This window comes from Thermobia domestica, chromosome 13, assembly GCF_964235325.1.
Source record: "Thermobia domestica chromosome 13, izTheDome1.hap1.1, whole genome shotgun sequence".
NCBI lineage: Eukaryota > Metazoa > Arthropoda > Insecta > Zygentoma > Lepismatidae > Thermobia > Thermobia domestica.
The window spans coordinates 37193709-37208839 of record NC_137466.1 but is presented as its reverse complement, the minus strand read 5'-3'; the positions used below and the strand labels follow the sequence as shown (position 1 = coordinate 37208839).

The window sequence follows — 15131 nt, the reverse complement described above, 5'->3', positions numbered from 1 at the left end:
GCGACTAAACAACCATGTAGGAATACGTAGAGTATGTTTTTATGAATCGGAAAATATTCATGACTTTTAATACATTGAAATTTAAATCAATAAAATAATAGAATGGGATATTTGTACTCTACGAACTCGATGTATGTTCTCTGCACTTTGCATACACACACACACACACACACAGAGAGAGAGAGAGAGAGAGAGAGAGAGAGAGAGTTGAATTGAGTTGATTTAGAGTTTAACGTCCCTTTCAACAGCGAGACTATATAAGACCGGACCAATTGATTAACGTGGAATCCGAACTACATGAGCTCCCGCTGGGAATCGAAGCCAGGTTTTCCATGCCTAAGGCACGTATTCTAACCGCTTAGCAACGAAGGAGCTCGCAGAGGAAAAGACAGAGAGAGAAACACTGTGTAAAAGTTTACTTCCCAACTTGAAATATTAGAAAATTTTCCGGTTCTCGAAAGTTAATTGGAAAATTATAATTTGTTGCTGACTAACTTTCCTCTACAGAAATTCAGTTTTGTAGCTCTATATGCAGTTAAATACAGTGGAAAATTTTCCACCTAACATCACTATAGATAATATCCAAAATTGTCCGGATTATGAAAAGTTTTTTCGACTTGTTTCTACATCGTGATGCAAATTTTCCGATCTATGAAAATTCCTTTCACTTGTTTCTATAGAGCAATAAAACTTCCTGATTCACAAAAAGTTGTTTTACTTTTTTCATCAAAATGATGAAAACTTTCCGACTCATTACAAGTTCTTCAATTTTTCCATATAAGACAGAAAATATTTCAATTCACGAAAAATTGTTTAACCTGTTCCTACATAGTACTGAAAATTGTTTGAGCCATGAAAATTTTCAGATTCTTTAAACTATCTTTCTCTTTTTAACATTTCTATACATGAATTTAATCAATTTTACGATTTCTGAGGAATTGTTACTTGATTACTGATATTTTTTAGAACGGAAAATTTTCCACCTCACATCACTAGCCACAACAATGCGTATCTCAAAACTTTCGTAGTGACCCTGTATCTTTTGGTATATGGAGAAGTATATTAAAAGAGAGAAAAGTCGATTACACTTAAATTAATGTATCTCCTGCTAATAAGTGTCTTTCACTATTGTTACGCCATAACAATAAACATAATTAGGACGTTTTTCTTCACATACATACCGTCAACAGAACTGAAAGTGTATATTAAAAGTAACCTTGTACCCAGAAAGATTATTTCCTCTTTTTACGTTATTTTGACCCTCTCTGGTTTCTTCCTAAGTAATTCCTGTCTTGCTGGTATTTCTTTCCTTAATTATTCCTTCACGGGAGGACTTTCTTGAAACATCAAAACTCGAAATCTGCCGAAAACCCAATAAATTTTTGTGTAGCTTGTAGATCCTCACATGCCTTCACTTCTGAACATCTTTTCTTGAAAATTGAATTTTAGCTGCTTATACTGTACAGAAAAACTACTTACAGAAATATGCCACTAATAACGATAAGAAACTATTTATATGTATTTGAAGAAATATGTTTTTCCAACACTATGGCGCAAACAGAGTCCTATTTACATAAAGACATTTTTCTATCTATCTTCACTCACATTCAACTTGCTGAAAAGCATAAAAAGATCTTCTCTTCTGTGAAATTTCGTTCTTATTATCCTCTGCTAATTCTAAAAACAAAAGTTTAAAAACTATGTTTTAATACATTTTTTGCAAAATCACTTATGAGGCCTAATCACTGTGAAATTAAAATACCGCTAATTTTACAGCAATTATGTGATATCTAATCGAAATGTGGAACACGAGCGCCCTAGACAATATTATTTTACATAAGATACCATTATCATGAGTCACCTAGTAGTTTTCCGTTTGCAGTTATTTATAAACGCGAAAATAGTGCCGATTTGCTAAATGGCTTGAAATCGAGAGCAGATAAGTAAGTCATGATAACGATATCTCATGTAAAATAATATTGTCTAGAGAGCTCTTGTTCCACTTTCCGATTATATTTTATCTATTTGAAGATATTACATAATTACTGTAAAATTAGCGGTATTTTAATTTTGCCGTGATGGGGCCCTCTTAATCCCAATTATTGTTGCTTTGGAAAGGAAACCCATTTGCGCTCAGATCCAACAACACTTTAAGCAGAATAAAGAACCAGAATTAAATTAATTCTTGCAAAGTGGAAAAAAATTGTTTTTCTATACCATATACGTGGCTGAAATTGAGAATAGATGTCAATAAGTGAAGGTTTGCGAGTATCAAAAGTAATTTGTACATAAAAATATATTGAGTTTTCGGCAGACTGAGTTCTGATGTTTCAAGTAAGTCCTCCATGTGGATGAATACTTAAGAAAAAAACAGCAGCAAGAGAGAAGTTACTTAAGAAGGACCCAGAGAGGCAATAATGTAACAAAAAATACAAGGTGTGTATGCAAAGTTAGTGCTTATTTTTAATATATAAATACGTATCCATTAGCAATTGTAAGTATCTTTTTGTTAACAGAACGAGTTTAAAACGTTTTATACGTATACTTTTCAGTTATATTTAATTGCGTAAGAACTTATTATATTTCGCAGTATCCTATTCCACCTACACTGCAATTGATGCTAGTTGTCTTTTCTGACAGCTCGCTGTGCGCACGTGGTGCTCAATTCTGTGTGGCCACCTTTTGCGTCGGGTATTGAAACACGAAATTATTCACTGCAAGTAAATCTTAGTTTTATAAAATTAAATGACACAAAAGAGAACTAAAAGGAATGCCCTTAATAACCAGCAGGTCCACTATTCAAGTTGACATTCGAATAAAACAATGTGCATTTGTTTATCAAATTGACAATGTACGGAAAGGATGGAAGTTTACCATTGCAGAGCGAGAGAAATGAGCCACTATAATTGGCTGAACGTGCTGTTGCCATAGGAACAGTTCTTCTTGCCTGATTGTTATGACCACGTGCAGGAAGGAAAAAACAGAGAAATGCAACTGTCAGGAAGGACAAGTTTTATTAAAATATTTAGGTCAAAATCCCACTCGATATTGAATAGTGATAAGAAATCCATCCAAACTCATAATGGTTTTCGTTCATCTTTACTCTAAGAAAATTTGAGGAACAAGGCATACTTATAATAATCAAGCTGTTTTGACATCGTGCAGTACATGAAACTAAAACTAAATTATAGTCGAATTTCTTTGAATAATTTCTTTAATGAACTTGGCATCAAAATTTACAAAAGAGTTGTTCAAAATAAATATGTTCCTTACTTATTTATAAAATGCTCTACGTGATGTCTTTGTGTCTAAAACTGTATATATGTGAACTGTCACACATGCCGTGTCAATGTATATATACACAATGTTTACAAAATTAGTTAATAAAAATAATACAAACATAGAGAGAAGACGTATGCCAGATGAAACATCATTAATGACAATAATGTAAATTTTTGAACATTTACATACGAACAGAATTTATAAAAGAAAATCTTAAATTCTAACCATTATCACTTCGATAAAAAGTATTTATATAATCTCTCACAATTACAATCAGTCGAGATCACATCATAAAAGTGATGTTAAAATATATATATCTACAAAAGTGCTGAGATTGATTATACACAAACCAGATCCAACCGAACTACCAGTACAAATTTTTTATCAAAAGAAACACAAGTACTTACATAAAAAATATGAGAGAGCAAGTCAGTTTTCTAGCAAAAGTGGCTTGTATATATATATATATATATATATATATATATATATATATATATATATATATATATATATATATATATATATATGAATATTCATGCGTCGAAAATTAACAAATCTTTTCACAATTGAATCCAAAGATTTTTTTTCGAGAATATTCGTATTTATATTACTATACATTTAAATTCACCATTTTCACCATATTACAGATACTTCATATCTTCCATAGAATAAACATGTGCAACTTTAAAAAAATAAACTGTCTGTCACATTCACACATGCGCACTCTCACATTATCACTACAATACTTTCTCTATTTAAATTTATGTTGAATGAAAAGTATACAAGTTTAATTTCATTAAACACTGTGCACAACTTGTTCAAGTAACAATGAATTAAATTTAATAACTACTAAATCTTTCATACATTTGAATTTTAAAAAAAAAAAAAAAAAAAAAAAAACTTCCAATAATTCAACAAAAACTAGACCTTCCATTCAAGTGAATAAAAACTAGACCTTTTATTCAAATTAATAAACACTAGACCTTCCATTCAAGTGAACAAAAACTAAATTTTCCATTCAGTTGAATAAAAACTAGACCTTCCATTCAATTAAATGAAAACTAAACCTTCCATTCAACTGAATAGAAACTAAATCGTCCATTCAGTCGAATAAAAACCAGACCTTCCATTGAAGTGAATAAAAGCTAGACCTTCCATTCAATTGAATAAAAACGAGACCTTTCATTCAACTGAATAAAAACTAAATCTTCCGTTTTCATTTCAACATGGCATATAATTGAAATAATACGTATAGCTTTTAAACGCTTTTACTTTTAAGTGTAAAAACTTCCTGATATATGATTTTTTAAATGTCATATGAAGAGTACATAGCAAAAGAAGTACAGACAGACACACCACAAATAAAATTTGATGCAGACATAAACCTCGAATCACTAAAACCTTAATATTTGCTATGTTTTAATTATCTACGAAATCAGTGGGATGTTATTCGGACATCATTTTCACATAGAAACTAGAGCTCATATACAGTATAACCTCATTAACACGAACTCGCTTAAGCCGAACACTCGGTTAGGACGAACAAAATTTCGGTCCCGGCATCCCTGTACGTTATCTTATAGGAAGTTTCATCGGTTAACACGAATTTCGGTTAGCACGAATTACGAACTAATTTTTAGTTCCTTGAGTCAGTAAAGGTTTTGATTTAACACGAACTTTCAATCCTTTGTTTTTTTTAGATCATTTTTCTTATTTCAGATTTCACTCCAGATCAGTTTTGACATACAGTATTTATACAGACGAAAATTGCCTTGTAAATAAGAGGAAAACTAGAAACAGGTATCTTCCCTCTCTTATGAGGTGTTGATTCTGTCCTCCGTCAAGCGCTGAACATGCAGGTGCTTGCTTGGTAGACGAGCTGGTGACAGCTCGAGACAAAACATCCCTCCCCTGTAACTCCAAATTGGTGACAGCAGTCATAAATACCTTTCCGTTACTAGCGGTACTCACCCTGCTAGCGGAGTTATCAATTTTATAAATTGACCTGGATTTTCTGCGTAAAAACTTTTTTTTTTTAATCTTCGAAGATAGGATAATAAACTTACTGAAGTGTTTTCACTTTTCAGAGGATGGTACCGAGACCGAAACTAGTCTCGATCTCGATCTTAATTCGAATTTGAGACCGATGAGTGCTTTTCGAAATCGAGACGAGACCGTAACTCCCAGTCTCGTCTCGATATAATTCTGTGGATGGTATCAAGACAGAGAATAGTCTTGGTCTCGTCTCGAATTTGGAACCGAGACAAGACCGAGACTACTCAGTCTCGTCTCGATACCATCTCTAGTGTTTTCTATGACATACATAATATACTGTAGTGGTATGTATAGTCTGTATACTGTAGTGCGTATGTATGGAGAAATTGTATTCGAATAATAAAATCTGGGTCCCCGGTTAACACGAATTCTTTTAACACGAACTCCTGATTTTTCAGTCCCTTGGAATTCGTGTTAACGAGGGTTTACTGTATTATAATTTATAAATTGTTTTTCATGTGATCAATTAATCTTATACTGAAACAACAAAACATAATATAAATTACTCACCGACAGTGTTAACAGAACCAATATACAAAAAAGTTAAACATAATAACGAAAAAGATATTTTTTGTGTCTATATAAATTGGAAAGCGTACCTCCTATGTTATCCTATACAAGAATAATGATACTCACGCCATTTTTACCTCTTACAACTCCGAAATGATATTTAAAATTCAGTATTCTTTGCCCCATCGATACTTAGTAGAATTTTGAGATATAAGTAGTTAAATGCTATATTTACCAAATTGAATGAGCGAAAATAATAACGGTATAAGTGCACATATTTTGTTTTCGAGAAAAATAAGTTTAATGTTGGCTGATTCCATAAGTTTCGTAAGAAAAATACGAATATAAATCATTATATCTGTGGCAAATAACGTTATTCTAGTTACATCTCATTATGTGAACTTTCTGATGTGTAATAAAATCATAAAATAATAAAGCTTATCTTTGCACCCATGGTGTTCTCCATTTTAGTTTATGTTAATATTTCGACTCGTTCGGGAGCCATGCTCGCAGTCATTTGTTATTTTCTGCAGGCTGGGATTCCTATAATACCATCACTGTCTGCTTATATAAGTCATGTAAAGAAAATGGACTCTTAGAGTTGCCAACTGGCCGGTTTTTCACCGGTCGGCCGGAAATATTGCTGTTATTTTGATTAAAACCGGTGACTGGTACAAACTTCTTACCAACCCTTTTATGACTTTTTTTTTTTATTTTTTAATTTGTATCTAGTTCGAAGCAACTTCATCTAGTTCGAAGTATAGATTTCAAAAGTAACTTTCATTCTGTAAATCGAAAACTGTCACCTTTCACCATGTATCAACGATTAATAAATTTTGTTCATTTGTTTAGCTAATTTTAAAGAGATGACAGAGACTGTATCAGGGATAATTTGAAATTAACGTGTAAGAAATTTTATGCATTTATTCAGAGTGAAAAAGGACTTCTTAAAGCAATTTCCTGAAGTCGAAGCATAAGTTTAAAGAATAAATTTCATTTTCCAAATCCAAAATTGTCACGTAAATATTAATATACTTTTGTTCATCTGTTTCCACAATTTTAAAAAAGTGGCAGTTACTGGTAAATACAATAAAATAATCAATGCCGATTTTAGTTTCTCATTTATAGCACAATGTATCTATTAAGCTTATTAGTGAATGTACGAAGGATATGCAGAATACAGGTGCTAGTGCACTTTTGCTGACGATAGTACATTTGCTTCCCACGGATGGGGTCCGAACAGAGATACTTCACACTTAGACCTATATCATAGGGAATTTTGAGGGGTTTCGGTTTTTTTTTTTTTCAGAGTTGGCAACCCTAACTACACTAGATTTCTTTAACACTTTTAACAATATATTTGCAATAACAAATAGTTGACAATATGACTCCTGAACGAGTCGAAATATTCACATAAGCCAAGTACTGAATCAAGAGAACAATGAGTGCAAAGGTAAATTTTATAATTTTATTAAATTAAGAGATAAACATAGCATCCATCTCTAAATTTCTGGTATGTAGTAGTCATTTATGAACTTATCTTAATTTTGAACAAAGTGTTACCGTTATAGTTTTCACGCATTTAATTGATACTCTTGTGAAGACAAAACTATTTAAATCAAAAGTTTTGATGTGAATCACTTATATATAATCTTACCACCACTTTCTCTGTTTTCATTTCATGGTAGAATTAAGAACTCTTGAAAGCGAAAAACTGATACATTCTGAAACATAGCCAAGTTGTCAATGAAGAAACATTTGCAAAACACCAGCTTATGAAAAGTAACTAGTTGAGACTTACACGGTGTAAGAATAGATTTCCCAAACTTGATTTTCAAACAAAACTAATCTGGTCCATAATGTCATGAATTCCTCTAAAAATTTTCACGATCAGTATATATTCTAAAAGCCTTTCTGTATTTTATACTTTAAAAAAGAAAGAAAGAAAAAGTACGAGGAAACAGGCGCTTCATTTACAGAAATCTAAAAATGATATATGAACAGGTGACAAGGCACTGCATTTGAAACAATTTTACATGAACCATATTCGGTATATCGATATTTTACACACACAGTTTCATTTTATTTATTATTTTTGCATTTGAGTTCAATTGTTTTCGTCATTCATTCAATAGAATAGGACGGAAATTAGATTTACAACTAAATACACAGAAAACTGGTGACGTAAAAGTTATGATAGCTAATAAATTTCAATTAATGGCCAGCTCGACAATCATCTTTATACTTTAAATTTTCAATTGGCATAAAATTAGGAAAGATTTGTACCCGATATTTTTATTTTTACGAGAGATTACGGAACACACATCTACCAATTGTCTCTCTACTAAGCTTATCAGGAGTTTACTAGATGATTTATTTGGCGCTCAGAGTACTAAACCTCTTACGATGAACCACATAGAGGGGATGGACAAAAATATGAAAACACCTGGCATAAAACCATTTTAAACACGATTTGCGTCTGATGGTAGGTGTCGCTGTAGTCACCGGCACAACCTGTGAGGTATACAACTTGGTTAAACGAACAGATGGGCCAGTTACAATTCAGGGATCGGTATCTGAGCTGACAGAGTTTCAAAGTGGGCAAATTGTGGGTGCGGGCATGGTGGGGGCTTCCCTGACGAAAGTAGCGGAAATGTTTGGTGTATCAAGAGGCATAGTTTCGATGATCATGAGTGCCTACGAGTATTCCGAAAAAAAACGCATCAGCGAAGCACCAGCGTGGACGCAACTGTGTGTTGCGTGACAGAGACAGATGCATATTGGTAGGATTGTGACAAAGCAGATCACCACGGCGCCAAAAGTCAGCGGAGCTGAATAGAGTGCTTAGGAATCCTGTTAGCGTCAAAATAGTCAGAAGAGAACTCCACAAGCAGCGTATTTATAACAGATCTGCAATTCCCAAACCACTCGTGACAGTTGACCTTGCTGCAATACGGAGACAGTGGTGCAACTCCCATGAAAAACTTGACAATGGAGCAGTGGAAGGCTGTCATCTGGTCGTATGAGTCTTCCTTTACATTGTTTCCAACTGCTGGCCGCGTTTACGTGTTGAGAACGCCAGCACAAGCGTACGATACAGACTGTCTGTTACAAAGAGTGAAGCATGGCGGTAGTTCAGTGATGATTTGGGCAGCTATATCCTGGTATTCAGCCAGAACCATCATCACCCTGCATGGATATGTCTCCAACAAGAACTACGTAACCATTTTGGGTGACCAGCTGCAACTCATGATGGAAACTTTGTTCCCAGATGGTAATGCCGTGTTTCAAGATGACAGAGCCCCTGGTCATACAGATCACATCGTCCAGGACTAGTTTGATAAGCACGAAAATGAAGTGTCACATCTGCCATGGCCTCCATAATCGCCAGATCTCAATATCATTGAGCCCTTGTGACCAGTTTTGGAGACCATGGTCCGAGCCCACTGCTCCACCGTCGTCTCTACAACAACTTGCAGCTGCTTTGGCGGAAGAATGGTTCAATATCCCTTTGACAACCATACGCGATCTTTATTTCTCCATTCCCTGTCGACTGCCACCCGTTCTGCGTATCAAAGGTGGTCCTATTTGCTATTAATAAGGGCAATGTGCATTTTTTTTAGGTGTTTTCATATTTTTCTCCAACCCCTGTTTTTACACCATTATATATTTCTTTTAAACACTTAATCTATACTTGCAAGAAAGAAAAAAATATATTTGCATATTGAGATTAAATACAGAATTAAGAAGTTGGAAAATACTAATATACATGAATCATTCATAATCTTATCTAATTTCATAAAAAAATTATCTCCAAAATTATATACAAAAGAATGTTCTGCACTTATCAATTTCAATGAATATTTAGTTTCTCATAGTGCCTTTTTTTTGAGTGTTACTACTTTATATCACCGCTTTTCTTTGTGATTCACCATTTCTTAGGTTCCAAGGGTAAGCAACACAACATAAAAGCAATGTATCAAAATAATAACAATAAGGTCTCTAAATAATTTACTAAAGGGTATTTCTAGAACCAGACATACACACATATCTATTGGCACGTACACAACGTCATACTTATCACACAAACACATACTTCGATAATTAAAAAAAGAAAAAGGAATCGTAAAAAAATTCAAATAATTTTCAAATAGAAAAGACTGTCTGAACATATTCTATTTTGCTTCTAGACAATCAAACAAAACGGGTATGAATTGATTCTAATTTGATAACGCTTTATTCTATTCACAGAATAGAATTAAAAACTGTTGCAATAACAGCAAAAACTATACTGATTATGGAAGCTTGTAGAAAAGATGATTTGTTCTCATCTCCTGAATTGTTTTGTCTTTCAGCACCACCAATTTCATTCCTCATATCATCTAACGTGGTTGCAATGGCTTCATGTATAGAACGCATCAAAGGGAACTTTTCCCCTCTGTTACTGCAGTCACCACGAAAATCGTCTGTATCCATGGCCCAAACCATAACACCAGCAAGATTATTCTTCATGGCAAATTTTACCTGAAATATAACGGTAGTACAAAATGAAGAAAGAACAGTGTCAAAAACAAAAACAAAACAAACAAAAAAAAAAATGATAAAAGGGAACTTAATGGGAACATTAACTTCACTTTCTTCGAAACTTTGTTTTCTAAAGAAATACACGACAGCTTTATCAACTTAGAATCACCATAAAAATCAAAGACTTTTTTTTGAAACTACAATGTAAAGAGAAGTACTTTGTCAAGAAAGAAAAACAAGTATTCATAGTGTAGGTTCGCTTTAGCTTTTCAACTTAAATATAAAATCGAATAATTATGATTTATGAGGATGGATTTTGCAAAACTGCTTCTGGTTTAGAGAAAAAATGTTTTATTTTCATTGTTGTTATTATTATTAATATCTTTCCATATAAATGTTTTCTACATGGACTCCAAGTAATAGAATTAGAGCACTCAAGGGGGGGAGATACTTATGCTGGTGACTATAACATCCTTATTGAATTTGGAATACCGAAAAAGCTAACTAGATTAATTAAAATGTTTTTAAAGAATTCCAAAGTAAAGTCCAAGTAAGAAAATACTTGTCCTCGAGCTTTCACATCGAGAATGGCCTGAACCAAAGGAATGTGTTGTCCCTATTATGACTCAATTTTTCTTACGTTATAAGGAAAATCAAAGATAGCAATCAGGGCCTAGAGCTGAATAGTAGTCACCTGATGCTGATGATGTAAATCTGATAGGAGATTATATGTGGACAATTGAAAGAAATGCAGAGGTTTTCCTAAACGGCTGTAGGGACATGGGTTTAGAAGTAAATGCAGAGAAAACTAATTATATGGTGATTTGCCGTGACCCTAATGCTGAAAATTATGGATAGTTAAACTATCAAATACTTTCGACAAAATGGTTACTTCCATATATATAGAATCAACATTAACAGACCAAAACCATATCCGTGAAGAAATTAAATGTCAACTAACAGCAAGAAATTCATGTTAATATTCAGTCCAAAATCTTCTGTCTTCGCGAATTCTGTCCAATAATTTAAAGTTTAAAATATATAAAACCATAATTATAAAACCATAATACATATATAAAACATGTGGTTATGAAATATGGTCGCTTACATTAAGAGAAGAACGCAGACTGAAAGTATTTGAAGTCCTAAGGTGAATATTCAGACCCAAGAGGAATGGGGATGGAAAAAGGCGGAATCCTCATAATGAGGAACTACAGAATTTATACCGTTTACCTAACATTGTTAGGGTCATCAAAACTAGGAGGCTTAGGTGGACGGGTCATGTATCCAGGATGGAAAAAAGTAGGAACGCTTTCAAAGTTTTGACTGGAAGACCAATCGGAAAGCAACCATTAGGAAGACCTATGCGCTGATGGGAAGACAATATTAAGATGAATCTCACAGAAATAGAAATACAAAGTAGAAACTGGATATAGTTGGCTAAGGACAGAAGTCAGTGGAGAGGTTTTGTGAGTGTGGCATTGCATTTCCGAGTTCCATAGGCCATAGAGTTAGTTATGGGCCATGAAACGTGTAAATCCATTGAAATCTCGAATGCCATATTTTCATGATGGCCATATTTTCTTCTTTCCTTTCGTCGCTTGAAAGTAATAAATTTATGCCGTGTGATCCTTCCAATCATATAGAATCACATCATAGGAAAGATACACTGATTCCTTACGAATGATGTACATATTTATGTGAAAAATACAAACATTAACAAAAGAAATATAATGAGGTAAAATATTTTTAGGATCTACAAATTATTGTACTCGAAATCGACCGATTGCCATTCCGTTTATTTGAGATGGACGAGTTACCATACTATAAAGCTTCTGGCATGATACGACGAATAATTAAATCACAAAACTGACACACTTAATGGTCCATAGCAGTAGCGTCTTCTCTGGGTGTGCAAGTCGTGTGTTAACGCCCAACGAAAAATGAAGAAAAGAGTATTTTAATTTAATTAAACGGATCGTCAGAACTTGGGATTTTTTATTTTCAACGAGACAGAATCAACTGTTGAAGTGCAAAAGAACAGAGAAGTGCTGTGCGGTCTCCGTCATGTTTTAAGGAGAAAACTCTGCGAGTAAGTCGTTGGCAACGCTATGGCTGAAGTTTCACTGTTTTAGAAGACTCCTATTGTGCATCCGCTTCGTGTCCTTCACCTCGTGCTTGTGTGATCCAAGGCATTGGTTAGGATATCAACGTCTTGAGTTTTCTGCTTCTCTCAAGCGTTGCCAAATCTGTAGATTTATTTGTGGATGTACAGATATTTTATAGCAATACGGATTTTTTTTTTGGGGGGGGGGTATGATCTACGCACTTTTTTATTGCTAAACATATCATTCAATTCAAAAGTTAATGGTGCAATCGACTTCTTCCTAAAATACATGTAAGGAGTACGCTGAAAAGAAACATCATTTTTTCTCGATCTAAATTGTGTTCGAAGTATCAGTTGATGCGGAAAAAAAAAAAAAAAAAAAAAAAAACTCGACGTTAAGCTACAGAACGGTTTTCCATCCTGCTTTTTTATTTCCCTAATTTTCATTTACTTTGTCGTTAGTGGGTCATCCTCAAGACTTACGGTTTCGGGCCCCTATTACTGTTTCTAAAGCAGTAATCCAGAGGTTTCTACGCAAAGAAAGACGACTTGAGCTAAAATTCACGTAATTGTAAGTAAATAATTGTTTGTTTTTTATTTTCAGATTCATATTTTGAGAGTATATTTACTTATACTATAATTATTATAATTAAATGTATTTCTTACCTAATAACATCCTCCTTGATTCCTCTTTATAATTTCCAGACTAAATTGTTAGAAGCAAATTGCTATTTATAGGTTGGCGTAACTAAGACATTATGCGGTGACGATCATGTTCCTTACTTTCGAAAATTGCAAGAACTTCCAGGTACAGACTATATTCGGGAAATCGATGGGTGGGCAAAGTATAGTCACTATTAAATACTCGTATGCTGAATACGAATGCCACTAAAATAGTTATGCGTAATAATTTATCACAATACTTTCGATCAGTAAAAAAATGTGGGTGGGCTCATCTTTGCTCCTGGAGAGAGGGGGGTTCCGCCTCTAGTATCGCCTATGGTTGTGAGGGTTAATATATTTTTCCTTTCTTGCCAACGCCCTAACATCCACGTCGGAAGACGCTACTGGTGCATAGCTAATTACATTTATATATAAAACAGTTTTGGTGTGACAAATGGTTGGCCAAGTACTGTCCTTCGGAAACAGCATCCTGGTTTTCTTAGCAAACTGGTTAAATAAGTAAACTATAAATAACACCCTATTTCTAAAAACTATTTGATTTTTAGTGAATGCGGACAATCTAAAATAATAATAATAATAATAATAATAATAATAATAATAATAATAATAATAATAATAATAATAATAATAATAATAATAATAATAATAATAATAATAATAATAACTTATATACGTATTGTGAATGTTCAAATCTGTTCCGATTTGGTCTTAGACTGTACTCAAGTTTGCATAAACGAGAATACGTATTTTAATGATTTAAAAATTCGAGAAGTCTAAATAACAATTATTTTAGGTTCGAAGATAAGATACACTAACAGATAGGAGTTTAGTCATGGGTAATCCTTAACCTTCTTTATTAGCCAATAATATTTCTAATCATGAAATCATCTCGAATGCAACATTTTGAAAAAAGGACAGGACAAATACCCATAGATATGTGAATAACATGCTTATAGTTTATGAAACGGAAGAATAACTGCCAAGTTTACTTCAGGAACTGAATTCGATACTTCCAAAAGTCACTGTAAATTTACGATTGGATTGGGAAAGGTAATAAAGTGAAATTTCTCGATCTACTGTTCAGTACGCAAAACAAATTAACATCCAACTTATATGCGAGACTTCCTGCTTCTGGTTTGCAGATACATAGTAAATCAATATATACGTTTAATATTAAAGGCAACTATTAACTACAATTCTTTCTTAGAGTTTGCAGATTGATGTCTACGAGGAAGGAATTAAAAATCAAGTAAAAATAATTTTTGACTTAAAATAAATGGATATGGATACTTCGGAAATACAGAGAAAATTAGCTTGGCATATGAATTTGATAACCAATAATAAAGTTTCCAGCAATTCTGATAATAAATGGATTTCTATTTCTTTTCTGGCCAATATTATTACTTAATTTGAATAAAGTTTCCAAGAAATATAGTTGACAGGAAAGTTATAAATCTCCGATAAATATAGAGAACATTTTACAGATGTGTTCTGTTAAAAATTGCATACACACGGAAGTTTATGTGTTTTGTTAAAAATTGGATACACACGGAAGTTTATAAAGCTATATGCCAATCTGATGGCTCTTACATTCGTAAAAGCAAATATTAGACAAATATTAGGCAAATATTAATACCAAAATCAAGGAACATACAGGAGACCTTAAATAGCACGATTCTGCAGATTTAGATCTATCCAAACATCTGTAAATGCCCAAGCATAGTATTAAGGAAGACAAAATCATCAGGAAAACAATATCATACAGTGAAAGGAATTTGTTTACATTGTATTCTATAAGAACGGAAAAAAAACTACATTAAATTTAGATTAAGGTGAATTGGATAAGGAATGGAAACGCATTATCAATGTTTTCATTTAAAGTTGTTTTGCAATAATTCTGGGCTTATTTTTGAATTTCAATTATGCATATGGCCAATGGCGGAATAGGGATAGAAAAAGTTTTGGTCAT

At 33.2% G+C, this 15131-nt stretch overlaps 1 protein-coding gene across 1 annotated transcript in view; it reads right to left on the bottom strand.

Moving 5' to 3' along the window:
• Positions 1–2997: 2997 nt before the first annotated feature.
• The window catches only part of LOC145668106 (putative chitinase 2), a 97444-nt gene continuing 85310 nt past the window's right edge, over positions 2998–15131 (bottom strand). Inside the window, exon 8 of the mRNA XM_081735633.1 lies at positions 2998–10371. Coding sequence (XP_081591759.1) covers positions 10093–10371 — 279 coding nt within the window. The 3' untranslated portion in view covers positions 2998–10092. The remainder of the gene's footprint in view (positions 10372–15131) is intronic.